Source organism: Chaetura pelagica, unplaced genomic scaffold (genome assembly GCF_000747805.2).
Source record: "Chaetura pelagica isolate M959 unplaced genomic scaffold, ChaPel_1.0 scaffold3, whole genome shotgun sequence".
NCBI classification, from domain to species: Eukaryota; Metazoa; Chordata; class Aves; order Apodiformes; family Apodidae; genus Chaetura; species Chaetura pelagica.
Window position 1 is genome coordinate 10,751,537 of NW_009952974.1, and position 21,460 is coordinate 10,772,996.

The 21,460-nt window shown below is 40.3% G+C and overlaps 1 protein-coding gene across 1 annotated transcript in view; it reads left to right on the plus strand.

Annotated features, from left to right (window-relative positions):
- Positions 1–20,765, plus strand: part of CERS6 (ceramide synthase 6) — a 102,833-nt gene extending 82,068 nt beyond the window's left edge. The window contains exons 9-12 of the mRNA XM_009996296.1: positions 2,033–2,161; positions 4,899–5,005; positions 17,240–17,396; positions 20,604–20,765. Coding sequence (XP_009994598.1) covers positions 2,033–2,161; positions 4,899–5,005; positions 17,240–17,396; positions 20,604–20,765 — 555 coding nt within the window. The remainder of the gene's footprint in view (positions 1–2,032; positions 2,162–4,898; positions 5,006–17,239; positions 17,397–20,603) is intronic.
- Positions 20,766–21,460: the final 695 nt, after the last annotated feature.

Below are 21,460 nucleotides of genomic sequence, written 5' to 3' on the forward strand. Positions count from 1 at the left end.
GAATGCCTTAAAGAGTTCCCAAGAGGGACCGTAAATCTTATCTTTGTATAACATGGATGTGTCAGCTATAAAAACAGATGAGAATTTTCTACTTGGCTTCTTCCCCCTTTTGAACTGCATTTATGCTAACATAATTGCTGTTAGAAGGAAGATGAGGAACAATGCCATAGCATTTGCAGTTGAAGCAGGTAAAGAGCTGGGCTGCAGTATGGCCATATGACAATGCTAGTGGCTTGCTTCTAATCCTGAGATAAGGTAGGTTCTTTGCTATTTTGACTATGGTATGGTGAAATGTCCCCCATGTGTGGATTTGTAGTTACTGAAATGACTAAGATGCCATACTTTTCCTTTCCCTTAAGACTATTAGAAAGGGAAACAGCCTTTAATTTTGTTTTCATTCAGTCTGCTTTAAGAAAATTAATTTAAACTGAATGGCTTGAGGTAACTGCTGAATGTATTTGATTGTGCTCTGCAGTGCTGGGTATCAAATAACCAAGCTGAAAAATGCTGGGTGCATACCAACCTAGGATACAGTTCTGGCAGGAGGTCCTGTCCCTGTTCAGTTAGGCAGACTGCTCAAGCTGTGTGTTTTTCCACAGCCTCTGGGTGTGCATTGCAGTGAAGCCAAGTGCTGGTACTGAGAGGCAGTGGCATTGCACATGCTTGAAAGCAGTGGTGCCTGCTGCGTTCCCAAAGAGAGGTACAACGACACTGGGCTGTTACTCTTCCCAGTGTGGGAGAGACAAGGCAGTTGGCAGCTGTAGCTGGTGCTTTTCTGGAGCGGACCCTGTGTTAGTGGGAGCTCACCAGCACCTTCCTGTCCTTCAGTCTCTGCAAATCAGTTTCTATCTCTCTAAAGACTGCAAGGTTTCAGTTTTGGTTTCTCCGCTACAGGCTGCTTAGCTGAAGACTAGCACAGCTCAATAGGACTGGCCCACAAAAGCTTCCAGAAAGCCCCATGCTGCCTCCCTGGATCTCTCTCTTCAGACAGCCCTACCTGAGAGCCACAAGGTCTGCTGAGAGCTGTGGTAGTAACTGTGCACCCAGTGCATGGAGAAACTCCCAAGTCAAATCATGCCTGGGATCTTTGGTTTTGGGGAAAGTGGTTTTGATACCACTTTCTGAAAGCTGTGAGGGTAGTTCAGCAAGCTCCAGCAAGACTCCTTTTTGACTGATTTGGTGTCTTGCAGAAAGTCTCATCTCTGCAGGTCCTGTTCTCTCAGTAAACAGATGCCTGGGAGTCCAGGCCAGGCACATGGTCATTCTCTCTGCTTTTCCTGCTCTGTGGCCTGTGTCTGGATATGTGATGTTACAGAAGCTTCATGCTCCTAGTATTTTGCAATAGCAAGTTACCTGCTGGCCAAATAATTCACAAGTTACTGATCTCTAGAGCAGAGAACCTGCATCAGCTAGTTATGAAGTAGCAGATTAGATCTGAGTAGGAGGAACTGCACCAGCTCATTTGAAGACTTTTCTGACCCTGTTACAGTGTGAAGACAAAGCAGCCTCATGAAAAACACACCAAAAAAGGAGCTGTGATTCTTAGCTCTGTGAAAGCTCTTGGTTGTGCTTGGCAGGTGACTGTCGATAACTTGTAGTGTGATGAAATGTTTCCTGTTCATTGTAGCTGTTTGAAATCATGTGAACAGTGTGTTACTTTGCATATTATATGTTGCTTGGTGTATAAGAAATATGGTGTAATTTGATTTGTATGTACATAAGACTTTTTAAAGTAACTTCAGCTGCAAATATTCACTTCATTAGGTTAAATTACTGTAAACTGAGAAGTGTAGATACTGCCTAGCTTTCAATAATCTTTTCAGTTTCTTTAACATACAATGATTATTTTATTCAGTCTAAGTGAAATATACATAGCAGGGTATTTAATGCACTTACGTAGCAGGTTCTTTATGTAACGTAACCATAATTATTAGTTTAAAAAATAACCATCCATTTTTGTATAAGAATACTGAATCTTACTGTTTGGTTCATTGTTTTTTGGGTTTTTTTTCTCTGCTTCTTGCTGCTCTAGGATTTTGGCATCATGTTTACACATCACATTGTAGCAGTCACCCTGATAAGCTTCTCATATGTAACCAATTTGACACGAGTGGGAACCTTGACCTTTTGTCTCCACGATGTGGCTGATGTTGTTCTAGAGGTGAGATGATATGTTTATCATCAGTGTCTGTACATTGTATTCACTATTCTGAGAGCTAGCTTGTCAGTAGATAGAATGTATTTGCTGTTCAGAATAAACATTTCTTAACCAAAGAGGCCAGTTCAAGATGGCAACAGTGATTAATATAGTGTATTTCCTTGCTGAAATATATTACACTTGTAGAAGTGCATGTTTGTGACTTTAGACTGTTTTATCCCTTGCTAAGTTGTTTGTACAGAGCAGAGACTGGTAATGCATTGCATGCCAGGGAGGGTTATACACAGATTTTAAATCAAAAGCTCAAAGTTTCAAAATCTGGAAAGAAAAGACTGTGTGGCATAGAAGCTCCTGGTTCTTGAGCCTCCTGAACTGATGTGTGGGGCAAAATTCCTGTCTCCAAAAGAACTGGAAGTGTCACAGTTTGATTCTGCTGTGCTCTGCTGGACCCAGGGTGCTGGACAACTTAGTGGGTGTTCTGTGCATGGGCAATGAGCTGACCTCTTGATCTGCAGAATTTTCCAGGTTTTTGTGCTTCCACATTCAGGTGCCAGTATTAAACAGGCTTCGAAGAAGAAGAGATGATTGCAATTATTTTATATTAAGATGGTCTGTAACTTCTGTAGTGACAGTTTAGAGATGTCATCCTGTATCTGCATCAGTGTTTAGACAGCTCTGGGTGATACTGAGATCAGGTTCTCTGTGAGCTCTCCATCAAAATCAAATCAGGATTAATAACTATTTTGCCAGAAATTATTTTTTACTGAAGTAGTTGCAGGAGTCCTGTTATGCAAGAATATAGTCTCACTGTGTGAGACTATATATAGTGTGCTTCTGGTGTATGAGGCTCGTGTATCTTCTAAGGTATCTCCTAACACACTTTTCTGAAAGAGCAGGGGATGGACACTTGAGACCAAGGCAGATGGCTGTGCTGTAAAATAAATGGATTTGAACAAACTAGCAAGAGTATCTGGAAGAGCTGTGTTATTCAGTTGGAGTCATGGTTGTTAAGCTTTGAAAATTGTCTTGTATTGTGGCCCAATTCCATCCAACATGCACTTTCCATTTTTTTATAGTCCTTCCTTATCAGTATAATTCATAGATGTGTTATTTGAGAACTGATGACCCAACAGCTGTGCTGTTTCTGAGAAATGGCATTATACTACTGTAAGTTGCTATAGCAATATCAGCTCCACTGAGGGTGAAACCAGCTTTTTTAGATTGCCACCATGGAAATCTATCCAAAATTCCTATCTGAACTTTCAACCATCTGAAATGCAAGGTGTTAGTAACTCGTCTGATGTGCATGTTGGCACCAAAATGTTCGCTTTTCCTTAAACCAGATTGTGAGTACAAACTGCTAGGAAACTCATCTGTGTCCATTATAGAATATAGGGCTGAATCAGAAGGTTTATGTTTCCTTTGCAACACTGGTGGCTTTCCTTGTTTCCTTTTAGTGAGGATATACTTTATATTTTGAGTGCAAACATGCCAGAAGTTATGTAATATCCAAGAGTGCAGGTTGTTTTGGCATCCAGATTGTCTGACAGGAGCATTGAACACTTTGAGGTTCAGCGTGTTCCTACAAAAAAATCAGCCAGAATGCAATGTCTCTCACCATTTTAGACAATTCTCTGCATTGAATTCTGCATTCAGAATAGGATTTTATACACATAGTTCTGGTAATTTTGCTCCCTCTTAGCCCTCTGGGAAGTCTGCAAAAGTAAGCATCATCTCAATATGGGAGCTGGATACAGGCCCCCTCAGAAGGGGCTTTGAAAGGGTTTCCAGTGTTTAAGTGAATGCTAAATCAGGCTCTTAATTTACTTCATTGTGCAGTGACTCTTTGGATACATTTGGCAGAAAGCATAAAGAAAGGCTTTCCCTGTCTTGAAGCAGATGTTTTAAAATAAGTAGCTGCTTACACAATTGAACACTGTGAAAGCAGTCTTAAAACAAGCTTGCTTGTACATGCTGTTTTCTACAGGGGCAAGAGGGCAAAGAAACTTCAGGGAAGACCAGAGTTTTAATGTGTCCTCCAAGTGAAGAGTAATTAGACGACTTCTTCACTGAGGAGGAATCAAGACTGCATGAAGACAAATAAAAGAAGCATGTAAAAATAGGCACAGGGCAACAAGTTGGAAAGCAAAAATTGCAAAGAGAAGGAAAGAAAGACTTGGAAAAAGATTTGAAGGGGTGGAGTATAACCTTAGAGGTAGAAACTGTTCTGTATAGGCCAGAAAAGAAGAAGAGATGCTGTAGCAGAACGTAGGATATGGAGCACAATAGAGGATTTGAGACAAAGTTAATGTGTAGTAACACTAGAAGGTCAGAGAATGTGGGGGAGGTGGAAGATAGTTGTTGAGAATGAAAGTGGAGCATACTGGAAAGGTGAAAGACAGGTAGGTAAAGAGGTTGGGGACGAAGACAGTGTAAACACAATGGGGATAAGTAAAAGGTTTTAAATAGATTTTGAATCTGAAATTTTAGGTTTACAAAAGGAAATTTAATGGCAAATGAAGACAAGAGAGATGTACTCCAGTTTTAGGCAGTCTGGGGTTTTTTCCAACCAGACATTTTCGACCTGCATGATGGAGAGGAGTTACAAGGTCTCTGTGAGGTAACCCAATGAAAATGTTAGCAATTTCATAAAAAATTTATTTCTTCTAAAAGATTATTCACAGTACAAGAGAACTCAGTTGTCCTCACAGAAGTAAACAGAAATTTCTTTCTTTTACAGGCTGCCAAAATGGCAAACTATTGCAAGTGTCAAAAACTGAGTGACCTTCTGTTCCTTACATTTGCCATTGTCTTCATTGTCAGTAGGCTTGGCATATATCCATTATGGTGAGTAAGTGTATCATTTTCCTCAAATGCTGAGCATCAAACAAGACTGGAAATGCCTGTGTTGTAATTGAGCATGATTCGTTGATGTTACTCTGTTTCCCAAAGCACCCAGTTTCAGGCATAACCAGGTGCTGAAATTGCCTATTTGCTAGAGTGCCATTGTGTTTGCTGCATGCTAGACAAGAAACATATGGAGCTTCTGCTGATTTTAACATAGAATTGGGTTGGAGACCACATAGCTTCAAGTTAGCAGTTGGTTGCCTGTGTTGACAAGAAGTTAAAGGAGTAACAAAGTATTAGTCCCTGAAGACAATGTCCCTGAAGACAATGTCCAGAGGCTAAGCTCGAAGCTAGAATCTTCTCATTAGCTTTCAGTGCATACTTTATGAACATGTTCAGCTTAAAGAAAAACACAGTGAGATATGGAGAGTCTAGCCCATTAAAGTCAGGTAAGGATGTTATTGCCATGCAGACTGCAATACTGCAGGCTACTCCTTTTCCACCCCTGCTTTGAATTGGGGTCCTGTGGAAGCTACCTGTAAGGTAGTTACTGTAATCTCACCTCTTCCCAGAAAAAGGCTGCTGCTTGCATGTGCACACACTCTCTCTTCTAGGTACACGTACATACATTCACACAAACAGAACATAGATGTTAGATTCAAGTTTCTCTGGAACGGTGCCCTATGTATAAGGAAGGCTGGAAGAAGGTGTTGGCTTTACTCTTTTGTGTTCTGGATCCATGTGAACCATATCCATTTCTCTCATATGAACTGAACTAACCCAAATCTCTATATCCCTGTGAGAGCAAGAGGGGTGTATCATTGCATCAGGAGATAACAGTGACAGTTTTGGTTTTGGGAAGCACCAAGAATGCCAGAAGTGTTACCCTTTTTAGAGAGATTACCAGAAAGCTACTTATTTATGCAGTGGATTTACAGATTGCAATATCAACATCTCTGCCACAGTTCCCTTTCAAATCCTCTATAATGATATATCTTTGGGGTTTTGTTAATGCAAGCAGGGTAAGACCAAGGTGCCCTTAGGGAGCTGTGTCATCAGCTCTGTTTAACAGTACAACGTAGAGGTCTCATTTAGCATTTAATGACTCTGAAGATAATGTGATAATGTCTAGTCCCTGCTGTGCAGTGAATTGGTGAAGGACTGTGACAAAATGAGAAAATGGATAGACACACAAACTGCATGTGTAAAAAATACTTGTTATCTTTTCCAAGGAGTAATCATCTGTTTCTTAAATGGCTTTGCTTTCCTTTCCTCGATCCTTCCTTGAACCTAACTTGGCTATTCACTGAATATTTGTAAACAAAGTAAGCTAGTTTTTCCACTTTCATGATCTCAGGTAGGAAAAATTATGACACTCCTGCCCAAAGGATTTCACCTGCCAGTTGCTTTCTGTTTTGTACTGAGAAATGGAGGTAGGACCCAATTTCACCACTGCAGTTCTGCCACTGGAGACTCAGGAGGTGACTGGATGGGTACACAAAGGGGAAGGCTCTTCCAACTTCAGCTACTTTGTGATTCTGAGTTGCGTTGTGCATTCTACTGTGACTCAAGCATTTAAACCTCACTATATTGTCTGAAATGGTGAAGAAGGAACTGCTGACTTCAATTTTTTTGTTATTCAAACACAAACTTTACGAGATCACAGCTACATGTTTGCCTTGCTGAGTAGTCAAGAAAGAGCAGGTTAATCTTGTCCAGGGTGCACAAATTTGAAGGAAGTCATTAGTCTTCACACATTTAACTAGAAGCAGCTGCCCGATATGCTTTTTCTTTTAGAGACATCTGAATATCACCAAGGTCAAGATTTTCCCATCCTTTACATCCCTACTATGGTAATTAAATTTTTGGGAAGTCCACACTTTCAGCCTGAAGTGTTAAAAATAACAGTCTGTTTGTAACTGGAACTGAAGCTCAGAAATTGGAGGTTCATGCTGCCTAGAACAATTTCTTTGAAGTGTTTGTGGCCAAGTGTCATGCTGTGCAAGAAGCCTTTGCTAGGACTAGGAAAGTTATAAATTAAAGATTGATGTGGCTAGAGGGAATCAGGCATCATATTGCTGAAGTCTGTGTAAGTGTCCCTAGAACACACCTCACACTTTCTGACTGGCAGTGTCTCAGAAGAGATTACCAGCACAATGATAAGTAATCTAGCAAGTGTCAAAACTTGAGCCCTGCTTTATAGCTGTGGCATTTTGTTCTGAATGTGGCCATCTGTTAGGTGACAGCAGCACTTCCATGCCACTTTAGACTGAACCTTGTCTGAAACCTGCTCTGTAGGTCAGTACTGGGTCAGTGTCCTGAAAGCAGGGTAAAAAGCTAAGCTTATAGATCTGGGGAAGAAGAAAAGGGAAGAGGTCTCCTGAGTAGCCTCTGTTGTTGATGTTGGCTTCCTTGGTACTGAATATTGGGCTAATGAGGGCAGCAAGTTACAGCTGTGAGCGAGATTTGCTGCTGGGATGGAAAGATCAGCATGGACTCTTGAAGTCAATGAAGGCAGAGGAAGCATATTTTACAGGAATGCAGCAGCCAACAGAGTGCTGTGTACTCCTGTGTCACAGGTGGAGCGGTGACACTGGCCATCCCTCTGCCTCTGCTCTCCCTTAATCAATGAAAGAATACATTTATTTATTTGAATATGGAAATGGTCCGCTGTGGTGTATATGATCTTTGATTTTTAAGACCATCTTATTTCCAGACAAAAGCCTTGATGTATGTACTCCTAATGGTTGCCCTAACATGCAACTATAATTACAGAGCCCAGAGGCAGTTTCATAGTTCTCATCTGTACTGTGGATATTGTGTGTGGGAGTCAGGGTTAGCAGGGATGAAGCATGGGACATATGAGCTTATGTCTCCAAAATCCTTTTTCTCTGTGAAGCAGCTTGCACATTAGTAAAGATGAGTCACTGGAGTGGCAGCAGGCCAGGAAGCAGTTTTGCTCTTCTTTGCTGAATATTCAAAATAGCACAATTTGGTGCCTGATTAATATAACATAAATATGCATATTTTTCTAGCATAAGAACTGAGAGGTATAAAATTGGTGTGCATGTAATGTAAAAGGAAGGCTGTAATTTATAAGTAAGCATCCCCCACACAAGAAGACAAATAGTCAAGACAGGCTTCCAGAGACCCTGCTGATGAAGCACTGTCGTGCTGTTGTGCTCTGGCTTTGCACAGGTGCCATTTAATTCTGCATAAAGGTGCTAATAAAGAATTCAGGATGTATCAAATGCTGTTGATGGAAGGTTGTTTAGCAGCAGGGCCAAGACAAAGAAACTGGCAATTAAGTATATATTTAGCAGTCTTTCTGCAGGCATCTGGAGTTCATTTCAGCAATAATTCAAAAACCCCAGGACACTTTCTGCCTCCTGCTGCTAAGTGAATGTAGGAGTAAAGCTGCTATTTTCACTGACAAGACATTCTGCTTGTGAAATTCTCCCACTTGCGCATAATCACTGTTCTACAAAATTGCAAGAAAAAACATAACTCTCCCTGAGTCAGGGGGAACTGGTGCCTTCTCAGGAGATACAGGATTGTAGAGAGAATGAAAGTAATCTCAAAACAATTTATATAAACTACGTGAGCTAGTCTCATCAGGCTGGGCAAAGCAGTCACCTCAAGGCTGCCTTGATTTCAATGAGCCTTGCAGTTCCTCTTCCCCAGGACTGAAGTGCTTGTTGTTGCAGTAGTTACATGGACATTGTCTTCTCTCTGTTGATAAAGAAATTATTTGCTTTTTGCTGTTGTTTTGTTTTTCTTTCAATACGTAGGAAAGGAAGCTCCATGGGGCCTTCTTGTAGGCCCCCTTCAGGTATTGAAAGGTCACTATAAGGTCTGCCGGGAGTCTTCTTCAGGCTGAACAACCCCAACTCCTTCAGCCTGTCATGTCATGGATAACCTCAGCCTTTTCCTCACCTCTTGTTACTAGTTTGCCATCCTTGGTCATCGGGGGGGGGGATGCTTTCTTTAACCTTCCTTTTCTGGTTGATACACCTGTAGAAGCCCTTTTTGTTTTCTCCTCATCCCTTACCAAGTTCACCTCCAACCGAGCCTTGGCTTTCCTGATCCCAGTCCTGCATGACTGGACAGTGTCCCTGTACTCTTCAGTGGAAGAAAGGTGATTGATGTGGAGAGAGATAGAAGGTTACTAAACCTGTTCATAATTTTAAAAGCTAGTTTAAGGTAACTGCAGGTAAAGGTGTAACTTTTGGGTTTGAAAGAAGCAAGAGGCTCCCAGGAAAGCTAGGCTGTTGTTTACCAGGTAAAGGCACGAAGCAGGATAAATTCAGGTTCTTCCAGGTTTCTCTGACTAATACTAGAATGCAGCTGGTTTTCACTACTCTTAGTTATTTTTATAATCAATTTTATTGTATGAGAAGTAGAACATGGTGGATTTCAGGAAAGTGTTGCAGGTAAGTATAGCTGTCAAAAGGTGAGGAAGCAGGGAAACATCTGATACTGTCCTTCCTAATGGCTGTTATTTTATTTGCTAAAATTGTGTGCAGCGCTTGTGAACTCAGGGCTCTGGGTGCTGCATGAAGCAAAGCTGAACTCTTTGGAGTGCCAGCTTAATACTGATGCAGCTATTTGCGGGGAAGCTATAAGAAATAGAAAGGTTACAGATATGTCATTCACCATTGCGGGTTTGCAGTGTAAATAACAAAAAATGTGATTTGCTCAGTACTTCCATTTTTAAGATTTTCATGTGATCACAACAGGAAAAAATTATATGAAAAAGGATTTCATCAGACTTCCAAAGATTATTCAAATCCTCATTTTTAGTTTCTACAGGCTGTACCCTTTGGCTGTAATACTGCTTTCTGTTGTCAAGGATAGGCTGTTCAGTCAGTGTTCTCACTGTCCTCCTTTTATTATGAAATATATCCTTTCTAAAACCTGTGCTCTGACTGAAAACAGGACAGAAAACATTGCTGTGGCACATGTTTTGTTTAGAATTATTCTGGTGTTAAAGTCACAGGAGAAGGGAAACAGAATTGGTGTTTTTCTTATGGCCAGACGTGTTGGCCACTTTGAAGTCAGCTTAGCAAGGCATAGTGACTGGAGAGTATGGATGGCCTGACAAGGCTGAATGGAGGGTTGCTCCGGGCTCAACAGTCAGCTTCCTGTATAAGCTGCTTTGTAGTCAGCTGAAGTTCTCCATGTCTTCTTTAAAGTTGCATCACTTACAGGAAGGAGGGGAGAAAAAAAGAGGTTGCCCATGGGAATTTCAAGTTTGACTGTTTTCTTTCTAGAAGAGAAGTACGTGAGGAAAATTTGCTCCAAAGTGTATCTTAAGCATTGCCCATTCTGTGGAGGGGAGAGCTCTGCTGGTTTGGTAGCACCACAGAGTTTACGTGGCTGTAGGTAGTGTAGCATGTGCATTCTGCTTCTTCTCAGTCTCTTGTCTTTTAGAGGCTCTATCTGTAGCACCAGTGTTTTCTATCGGTGGAGCATATTTTGTAGTGCTGTAGAGTTGAAAGCAAAACAACACTACTTGTTCTGTGTGATTGGCTGATGCATGTGGGACATAAAAATCATAGCTGTACAAAAGCATGGGAGTATGATGGTTATCTTACCACCTTGAGATAGTAAATGGCTTTTGAACACCATGATCAACAACCATGCCATGATGCAGCTAGAGTCTCATTAGTGCTCAGCTAGGGGGAGGTCATTGTGACTAAACACTTTGGGAAAAACCCAGCAGATGTGTAAGTGAGCACATTCTGTTGGTTTCATCAGTGTTGCACGATGGCAGTTTGACCTATAATAGCTATGAAAGGAGAAGTAATTATTAAGAAAATTGGATTACACTGAAATCTGTTTCAAGCTGATTTCACAGACTTTGGTATGGAGGAAACTCTTACAATGCTTGTAGGGCAAAGGTATAGTTGATTGGGATTTTGGTGTTGTTTCTTTTTACCTCCCCATCCATATCTTTTGCCATTTCTTCTACAACTGGACCATAATACTTGAGTATTATGAGTATAATACTTGAAACACTTTGCCATGACACTGTTAAACTGCAGGATTGTTATGAATTTCAAAATTATTACATTACTCTAGGGACGTGTTCTCAGGACTAGATGGAAGTGTAGTACTCCTATTGTTGGCATGTAAGCCACCTGAAAGACATTGGATACCTAGCAAAGAACTGGATGCAGCTGTTCTGTGATGTTTTGTGGGCTATTCAACTAGTTTAGTCCTGCATTTACACAAAGTTTGGGTAATCGTATTCTCCCAAAATGTCTGCCATGGCAAATACCTAAACACAAGGCAGTGTGTCAGTGTTTGCTCCGAAAGAAAGAAGAAAAAATATTCCCTGAGCTGAAGTACTGCAATTATTTTTAGTTAACATAAAGAGGCCTAGGGAATGCTTTTTTGTTTTCTGATACCCTGTTTTGCAAAGATTGGCCACCTATATACTTTACAACAAAAGTCTTCCCTTTTTGGAGACTAACATGATCTCTAGGCAAATGGATTTTGAAATGTGTTCTCTGTTGCTTATGTGAAAGTTTTACGTGTGCCTGGGGATTTTCAGATTTGGAAGTGTCATTCTTAGCATAAGATAGTTTTTCTGTGCCTGTTATGATCACAGGCCTTTACACAAGTATTTTGCCAGAACACATTACTGATAGAACATTTTGCTGAGTATAATTACATTCTGCTAGGAAATTTGAATTCTCTCCATATCCTAATGCCTGTTGACTCTCCTGAGCTTTGAGCTTGGATTGTGAAGGTGTCTCTGACCTTGTATTCCTGTTGGGTTTTTTTCTGTCCTCAAGAGTGGAAATTATTCATGCCAGTGGCTGCAAAATCTGTTAATGGGCAGTAACTGTTGATGAGAAGGAATTGAGTAAAGAGAACAGCACAGCTGAACCCGGAGCAGTGACAGCTTGATCAGAATAGTCTCTTTTACAGTACATCAAATATGAATAATTTCCTGACTCTTCCGTGCTTTTAGTTAAGTAATTTGAAATCCTATTGATCTATGCAGGGCTTGAAAAGAACCCCACAGTTCCAGTGGCAGGTCTGTGATTTCTGCAGAGATACTGCTCCCAGTTAGTATTAGAACAGGAGCCACCAATCTCTACAGCAACTAAACCTGTATTAGCACCATGTCAGAAAATCCTTTCAATATGGGGCTGGTATGGAGGAGCAGAACATCACGTGATTCTGAGCTCTGATAAAATGGAAGCATATGGATTTGGTGTTGCTCTGAATACTGACTTAAGAGTTTAAATCCCTTCTGTTGCTCCATCTTCTGAAGATCTTCCATCACCTTGTTGTCAAAAAGAAGAGGATATGAGCGTCACCAACCAAAATATCCGAGGAATCAATCTGAGATGCTGTTGAAAGATAATCTCTCTCCCTCTCCTGTCCTGCCTTCACTCTTTCATTAGTGCTGTGTGGATGACTGGTTCTTCTGACTCCTCAGTTAACAGTGGGTGTCTCCTGCTCCCCTCATATTTGCCATGCACTGGTTAGTAGCATAAATGCTACTGGGGGGAACTGTAAACCTAGAAGACAGCAGGATCTGGAAAGGGAAACCAGCTTGTTCTTCCACTCAGAAAGAACCAAGAAGCATGTCTTCAGAGCAGAACAGTGATATAGACATAGTCGTAACAGCAGCTGGCTGAGCTGAAACTCAAAAGAGAAAGAAGTTGGCAGTACAGCTCTTTATGTGCTGGATTACTGGATTTGCTGTAATTAAATATTTAGCTGTACTGCAGCTCAAGGGCTCAAGGACATGCAAGTGCTATAGACCAAATTTTCTTGAATTTAATGAGTGCTTTGCATATCATCTCATACCCTTTCCAGGTAAAAAGTTGGGTAAGATCTCCATCAAGCCTGACATTGAGTTTAGGACTATCTTTGTTCTCTGGTTCTGGTCACTTTTTACCATGTGTAATGGAGAATAAACTACTATGTTTTGAGGCAGAAGTAAGTACAATTGTTTATTTTTTAACAGGAAAAAAACAAACATAAAAGCAACCTTTGAAGGACTGCTGGCAGTAGTGTTGTTGGATTACTTGCACTGAATAGGATCTGAGTTTAATGAATGTCCACCTAGATGTAATTATCTATTTGCTCTGTAATGAATGCAGTATTGAAGGATGTCCAAGTGCAGCTGGTTATGATGCAGTATAGAATGTTGTTGTCTAATACACACTTGTAAAGGAGATAAAGACATTCTTTCTGAACTGTTTAGACAAGCTGGTATTGTGTGTTGCTGTCCTTGGTTATACTTTGAGACTTGTGACTATTGCACTGTGGTAACAACCTGCCTTTTCACTCAGCATGTTGCACGTGCAGTGTGTTGGTCACTGGTCCATGCTGCAGAAGTTACAGCAATGTGCAGTAGCACTCATTTCAGCTGCACAGGTTCTGCTCCTATTGAATGTGGTAATAGTGCCCATTACCCTGCAGTGCTCCATTCATTAATTTCCTACCTGACTGGAAGAATGCCTGTTCTTTCCACGTGGCCTTCTTTCTCACTTCCTTTTATTTCTTTTGGGACCCTTTCAGAAACAAACTCAGCATGTTTTTGCTGTTTCTCAGACAAAATGTAAATAAGCATTTCACTCTTCCACCCACTGCTCTCTCTATCCCTCTTTTTTCATCTCCCTTTTCTCATTCCATCCTTGATACAAGTGTTCAACTTGCCAAGAATCAGTAACTGCTATCCAGGAGCCTGGACTTGTGCCCTTTAAGTTGAGGGGAGGGAGTGTAATCTTACCTGAGTCAGCACATGGGCCTGTTGCCGATGGCCTCCTGAGCACTGCTTAGCTGGCTGGATAGAGAGATGGTAGAGGAAAAACCTGCGTCATTGTTGTTGCGATGCAGCTGATTGTTTAGTTGTTGTTGAAAATGTGTTAATTGTATTCTGAGTGTTCAATTAGACCAGTAGTACAGTAACTACAGAGATACCTCTTCCAGTGGCTCAGATATTGTGGCAGCATTCCTGAAGATCTACCACAGATTGGATCTGAAGTGGTGAATTTGTTTTCATTTGCCTTCATCAGCCATGCTGCATAATTCAAAATGCTAGACTGAGAGCTTCATGCAGCCAGGTGTGCAATTCCACTTGGGATGTATTTAATGAGAGAAGAGGGAAGAATACCTTCTGTGAGCTTGTATTGTTTTGTCCCACTCAAAATCTTTCAGGGCCTCAGAAGAAATTACTACAGTACAGAACCTATTTGCAGAAGCTAGCATTTTGTTGAAAATTGCAGAGACCAGAGAAATGTGAATCAAAGTTTCCAGAGAGGTAGAGCACTTGCAGCTTAAAGCAATTTCTTCCTATGAAATCAAGTCTAGCTGTTTCAAGTCAGATAGCCGAGAATCAAAGTGTTCCACTGTTCATTGTGAAAAGCTGGGATTTAACCAATGGAGACCTTTGAAAAATGCCAGCAAGCACGTTTGCAGATTTAAGTGCCTGATTGTGTCCTTGAATATTTGAACCTAGGATTTATTTGCATATACCTCCCACAAGCACTTTCTCCTTCATATAATCCATTCTCATGCTGCTTTTTCTGGGCCCTGTTATTTGTGTATTCAGTTAAAATGCTTCCATTTAGTCCTTTCAGCAGTGGAATTGGTGGAAAGTTGACTAACCTTTCTTACCTTGCTCCTTTCATCAGTCTCTACAAGTAGAATATATCTCTGTATTCTGCCTGCTAACTTTATGATTTTTTCAATGAAGCCTTATTTATCATATCTAATACACAGTAGATAACTCATTTGCATGGTGAAACAGCTTTTGGAACCAGAAGCACTATTTTTGGCCTTGCTGTCTTCCTAATGTTTTGGACTTCTGTGAAAATGGACCATCTGCATCTCTAATGCTCCTTTTTTGTCATGACTGCTGTGAAAGTCCCCAGAGCTGAATTTGGTCCAGTGAAAGAAACTATAAACAGAAATCTGTAGAAACTGCATTTATAGTTCTAGCACAAATAAAATTTTAGGGAAAAAAAAAAGAAAAAAAGAGTTGGATGTAAACAATTCTAGTTTTATATACAGGAGTTCTTGATTTTCATGTTTTAATTTGATACAGTGTTTAGAACTGAAATAAGTTCTGGTGAAATAAAACAGTGCTGACTACAGCTGTGTTTTGATATGCATGAGAGCATCCCCCTGAATTATAAAGTGAGTATTGCTGTGTCATGCAGAACTACCATTGGCAGAACAAATTACACGAAGCTGAAACTGAAAGGTTTTAGCTGACAAAATAGTATGACAGGGCTTTTGCAAACTGGAAAACAGTTTGTTTTTCTAATACTCACTCCATAAAACAGAAGACAGTGTAAAAACACAGCTGTATAGCAAGGTTATAAAACATCCACTTCTTAATAAATTATGAAGCAAACGTGCAGTTTAGTATAAGGCAGCAAAAATAAAAAGGTAGAAAGCTTATTATGAAATGCCCTACAGTAGTAAGGCCAGTGTATTAGAAATCAATGGTTGATTTTCAACCAATACTGTTCATATACATGAATAATTGCTATTTACTGTGGCTATTTCCTGTCTGTACATACTTCTTACTGCTTGAGCTGATTTTTACATTGTTGGAAAGGATTGTGGCAAATGTGATTCCTTATTAAAAAGTTATGCCTAGTATCCCTACCTTTTCAGTTGAGACCTATGCTGTTCTGAAGCCCTCACAGTACCTCCGTTACATCGCCGGCATTCAAAGTTGGTGCAGCCCAAGAGCTGTGCAGACTTTTGCTTGATTAAATGTGCCATCTAGTGGCTGGCGGGCGACAGTTAATTAAAAAAAAAAAAAAAGAAAAGAAGAAAAAAAAAAAAAAAAAACAAAAACATGAAGTGAATTGATTTTTTTAATGCAGTTTTACACAGCAGGGAAAATGAGTGGAGATTGACAAATCCTCATCTTACCATCTTTTTTACCCCTAAGTAACATGCATTCAGAGATCATTATTTGTTTCCAAAAATGCTATTGTTTCTAATCTCTGTTGTCCACTCTCTGCTCTCAGGCTGTTTGACAAGGTCCAGGTTGCAATAGTCAGCTGTGGCAGAGTAGTTGGGCAGTCATTAGTGCTGTATTCACAAAGCTTCAGAAGTCATATTGTAATATCACTGTTGCTGCCTGCATCTGAAATGTTGATTCTCAAAAACTTAGTTCAAATGCCTAAAACTGCCCACATTTTCTTGACATCCACCCCTTGCTGCTCTTAAGTACCCTGCTGTCCACATGTCCTTCATGTAACTGCTAAACCTCACTCTTGCTTGGACTGAAGTGGTGTGCAGATTGGGTTGTGTGCAAAAAGTGGACACCAGAGCTGCCCACTACCTTAGTGGTTAGCACAGGTACCCAGAATGTTCAAGATCCACAGTTAAGCCCCTTGACTGATTATTTTTACTTTGGATTCCGGTTGGTGCTGAGGTTTCCACTAAATAAGAGTTTATGTTGGGACGCTCAGCCAAAGCCTCCTCTCATTCTTAGATAAGCCTGAAAGACGCTGAATCCTGCCAGACAAGTGCCATTGTTTTACATGCTGTTGAAATCTCACATAAACTGAATAGTCTCAGACTGTTTTCAGTTTTGCAGAGCCCATTACTGGCACTGCTGATACCAAGGGAGCAAAGGCATCCATAGCTTTGTACACTGAAACAAGCCTATTGGCTTTGAGATTGGGGTGGGGGAGAGGGCTTCAGATGGGACTACCTAGGGAGCATTGCCCAGCTCATGGTACAGGTTGTCTAGAGAGGTTGCAGCTCACTGTCACAGTCTGGTAACATGGTATGGAGAGCATGGTACTGCATGTGGGCTGCACTTGAATATAACAGTCCTCATATGTGCTAGTACAGGGGCACCAAACCCCTACTGGAGACAGGTGAGATGGAAATGCTTGATTTAAAAAAAAAAAATGCATAATCTTTGTTATTGATCAGAGAAGGAGTTATATGAGACAACCAAAACCTGACAGCTTTGTAAAATGACAGAAGAAATGCACACTGAGAATCTTTGTTTTCCATACGTGGTGTTTGCAAGATGAGGTCAAATACTAAAATTTTGATGTTTTTCTCTGGAGATGCCTATGTGATTCAGTCCAAGTCACTAGTAATCTGAGAACCTATTATCCATGTGGATTCCATCTAATCAAGTACCTGTCATCTTGATTTAAAAAGGGCTTATTTTATATTGCTGGCTTCAGGAAAGTCATATAATTTTTCTGTCCCTTTCTCTTCTAGGATATTAAACACAACATTGTTTGAACTGTATGAATCTCTGGGCAATTTTCCTGCCATGTGGGTCTTCAACATACTGCTTGTGATTCTTCAAATTCTGCACTGTTTGTGGTCTTACCTAATCATAAAGACAGCCTACAAAGCTATTGCAAAGGGCAAGGTAAGACAGCACTGTTCTGTTTCATGTTTAGGATTTTAACTTTTTCAATACCGATACAAGGTCACTGACTTCTTGGTTACTTTTTCTTTCTAATCCATAATACGTTATTGAAGACACACGTTGTTTTATGTGAACCCTTCTTTCCTTTCATGGAAACTGTTTTCCACTCCTTCTAACAAATGTCCAGTAAGTTAATATACTCTTTACAGTGATAATAATTGTATGTCCTTCCACGTTTCTTTTTTAGAATCTGATGTGCTGCATTAGGGAAATTGGATTTAAAAAAACCAAGAAGCAAACTGCTTTCTTGGGACTGCCAGTTCTGTTTTTCTTCTTTATAGTAGTTGTTAGCAAAGTGCTCATTTCCCAGCTGGTAGTGATAGTAATAATACAAATTGAAATTCTGTTGTCTTTGCTAGTGGCAAAGTTACACATCAGAGCCTCTTTTGGGTTTTGGTATTAATGAGGTTCTGCAAAGGTCTTTTATTTTGTTTCTAGGATTCGTACAGCAAGACTATTTGGGATAAAATTTAGTGTCTAGCTGACACTGTTATATTTGACAGGGAGAGATAATTCACAGAAATGCTAGCCCCATTACACTTGCTTATGCAGATATGGTGCTCACATTTGGGTGATGGAAGTCACACTTACAGATCATGTAGAATACAGTGCATTTTGCTCTTAAAGAACAGAGTGCTTGAGTAGATGTTTTACGCTTGTGACTACCCCTCATGTGAATAGGATTGTTCTGCAGAAAACTGGTTTCTATTAATGTACAGGAGAGCTCAACCTTGTACAGGATGGAGCCCAGAATCTGCTGCTTGCTCTGTATGACATTTGGTGAACTATATTTTGCCTGGAAGCCACACTTCAGTCTCCTCTGCTTGTAGTGATTATTAGCCTCAGCTGTCCTGTCTGAATTACACCAGTGACTTCAAAGAGTGCTTCCTATTCTCTCTTACTCTGCTTGTTTATCCTTTCCCTTGTGCTGTACTGGAAGGCTGGGAAGTGGAACCCCTTGCATGTAAGTTTCTTTAAATTTACTATGCAAAAGATTTATTCTGCACAATATTGGTGTTTATGTTTGGGGTTTTTTTAAATTTGTAATTTCTGCTTGATCTTTTTATCCATTGTTAGTGTATATGTATTTAAATGAAGGCTTTATTTAAAGGCCTTTTTTACTTTTTGTGCATTCAAACCCACATCTTTTTCTAGTATCTGGGTGCTATTATGTTACAAACTTTTTCGCACATACATAGCAGCAGGATAAGCAGCTGCTTTGTCACCATTGGGAAGCATACTTGAGAGTCTGAGTCCTCTGCCTTGTAGTTCAAACAATTGCAGAGAAGAAAAGATTGTGCAAGAGCAGAGTTAGATACTCGCAGTAAGACAGTGACCAGGTTAGAGATGCATAGACATAAAAGGATTCTTTCTTCTTTCAACTCTTAACTTCCTCGCTTGCAACCCCTTTCCATTTCTGCACTAAAATAAGCAATGTTTTCACAACACATACAGATGCCTTAAAATAGATCTTCATCCTTAATAATTGTTTGATTGTTTTTCTAGTATCTAACTTTGGAATTAATAGCTCAGCTGATAAGGCAATTTGTTATCAATATAATTATAACTAATCCTAATAGTCTATTTCTTAATCTCTGTTATGCTTAGGAGTTTTATAAACCTAGATAGATGACTCCTTATGTAGAAATTACTCCAGTGAGTTAAGAGAGAGCAAAGAGAAATAAGTACAGTAAGATGTGTTGCAATCATACCGGGTTTTAAGTGCAAAGATCCTGGTATGTTGCTGCATTTTAAAAATAAAGGGAGTGGATCACATGTCTAACAGAAGTGGCTGCATACAATATTCTTTTGATTGTTTGGCTTTGGAGCAGGACCCTAACAGAATAATTGGCAGCAAATCTAATATATTAAGAGAATTTAAGATGAAGCCGAAATTTTTAATCATCTGGTCTGCCCTCACGTCAGTCACAAGCACTCAGTACCCTGTGCTGGCCCCATTCACTTCCGTCTGATAAAAGTGTAGTTCTAAGTGTATTTCTGTATCCCCAGAAGCTTAAACGTAAAATTGCCTTTATACAAAAGAGACTGAAGTAATCTGGTAATTGAAGCTGTGTAAGTATGGAATCTTATTTCTAACCTCGGCTGAAGTCAAATTTCACAGGTGTCAGAATTACAGGCTTGCCAGACATAGACATTACAAACTTTTCGTATTAGAAGGTGTATGGGAACTGTGTTTCTTTTTTTCTCTGTTCCCAAGCAGAATAATTTCTCCTTTGTAGAGCTCTTTGAAGGCCAGACATGACCACTATGTTTGAGAGCAGTGCACTTCAGAATCCCTGAGGTGACTTTGCTTCACCCCATTCAGTCAGGTGCACCCAAAACAAGTAAAAACATGAGGAAGCCAACAACGGGCAGACTCAAGGGAGCAAACAAGGGTGACAAAACTGGCAAGAAGGAAGTCAGCTGGAAATGAGAAGGAAATTCTGAGCCGTTGAGGTCATTTTGTTTCTGAAACAGCTTTTCAGTGGTATGATGGTGTAGGCAGTTGAACTGCTCAAGTGGTTTTGTGGTTCCTATGATAAGGACTCCATTCAGTGTTTCAAGCCCTGTTCTCACCACTTGCCTGAGATCAGAGACTGGAATTACCTGCTGTGGTGAGTTATGCTTCAGCTAGTACTTTTGTCCACTACTGCCAGTCCATAGCAATGTTCCCTGGAGTCTTGTGGCCTCTAGAGAATGACTTGGGAGGTGAAGGGCAGGAAGATAGGGTGAATATTTTGTGTTATCACATCAAAGAGAAGCATCCCAAAGGAATCACAATAAATAAATTTGCAGGAGGAGGGCAGAGGAATGGGGGCTAAGTTGAACTTGGGAGCTTGGATTGTTGGTTCCTTTAGTCCGTGCACAGCCCTTTACCTTTAGCACTGTACCCTCACTTGGACATACTGCCTTCAGTGCACCAGTGCAGAGTTACCATCCTGCCTTTGCACATGGCATATGTGGGGACAGGCATCTGTCCTTTGAAGTGAGTCCAGACAGGCAAAGGCAGAGAGGTGTGCCAGAATTGAGATTGCCTTCAAAGCTCAAACTGAAAAATGTTTGAATTCTCTGAACCTGGCTTGAACCAAAAAGCTCAGTTTTTTTCCTACAATCACCTACTGCTTGCTTCTTTTTCAAATTCTACAGGTAGCAAAGGATGACCGCAGTGACATTGAGTCAAGCTCAGATGAGGAAGAAACAGCACCACGTTCAAAGGCCCCACACAGCACCATCAGCACTAATGGGACCGGCGGTGCCAATGGGACAAACGGGTATCTTACTGGTGGCACTTGCTCAGAGGAGCATTAATCCCTGAGTTCAATCATTAGACACGAACAGAATGAACTGTTTGCTACTGGAAGTAAATTATAAGTTGTGAATGCGGTTTCTTCATATATCTCAGCATCAGAAAAAATTAGGAGTATCGAAGCATTCTGATAGTGTACTGCCATGTTTCCTATTTGTGAATGAAGACAACACACCATTCTGTATTCATAGGCATGCTGTTTGTGTATGTAACTGACACAATGGGAGCAGTATTTTCACTTGTACTGTCTTTGAAATATTATTTATTTTGTATTCTTTTGGGAACTTCTGGACAAAAGGGAATATCCATTCTCTAACTTCTCTAACTCTTGGGATTCTCAGTAGTGGAGAGCATCATGCTCAAATCTCTTCTGTCTATCCCTGTTGCTTCTGCTGAGTCTGCTCTAAGTAATAGTTGTTTAAGTTGTTACTTAAAGTAAGATAGAACATAGCTTTATAGATTCTAGATCTGCTTCAGATATTTTTGCTATCTTTGTGTTTTAAAGTGCTGGTTTTGAAATTGCCTATCAAATCACAGTGGCCGTTCCTCCAACATAAAGTTTTAAAACCCTGGATTGATATTTTAAATGGTAGGTAATGTGATCAGTTAGCAATCTGGGGAAAAAAAACCTGCAGTAATTGTGGGACATTATTTTAGCATAATTTTAAATTCAGTTCAGTGGTTAATTGCATTAGAA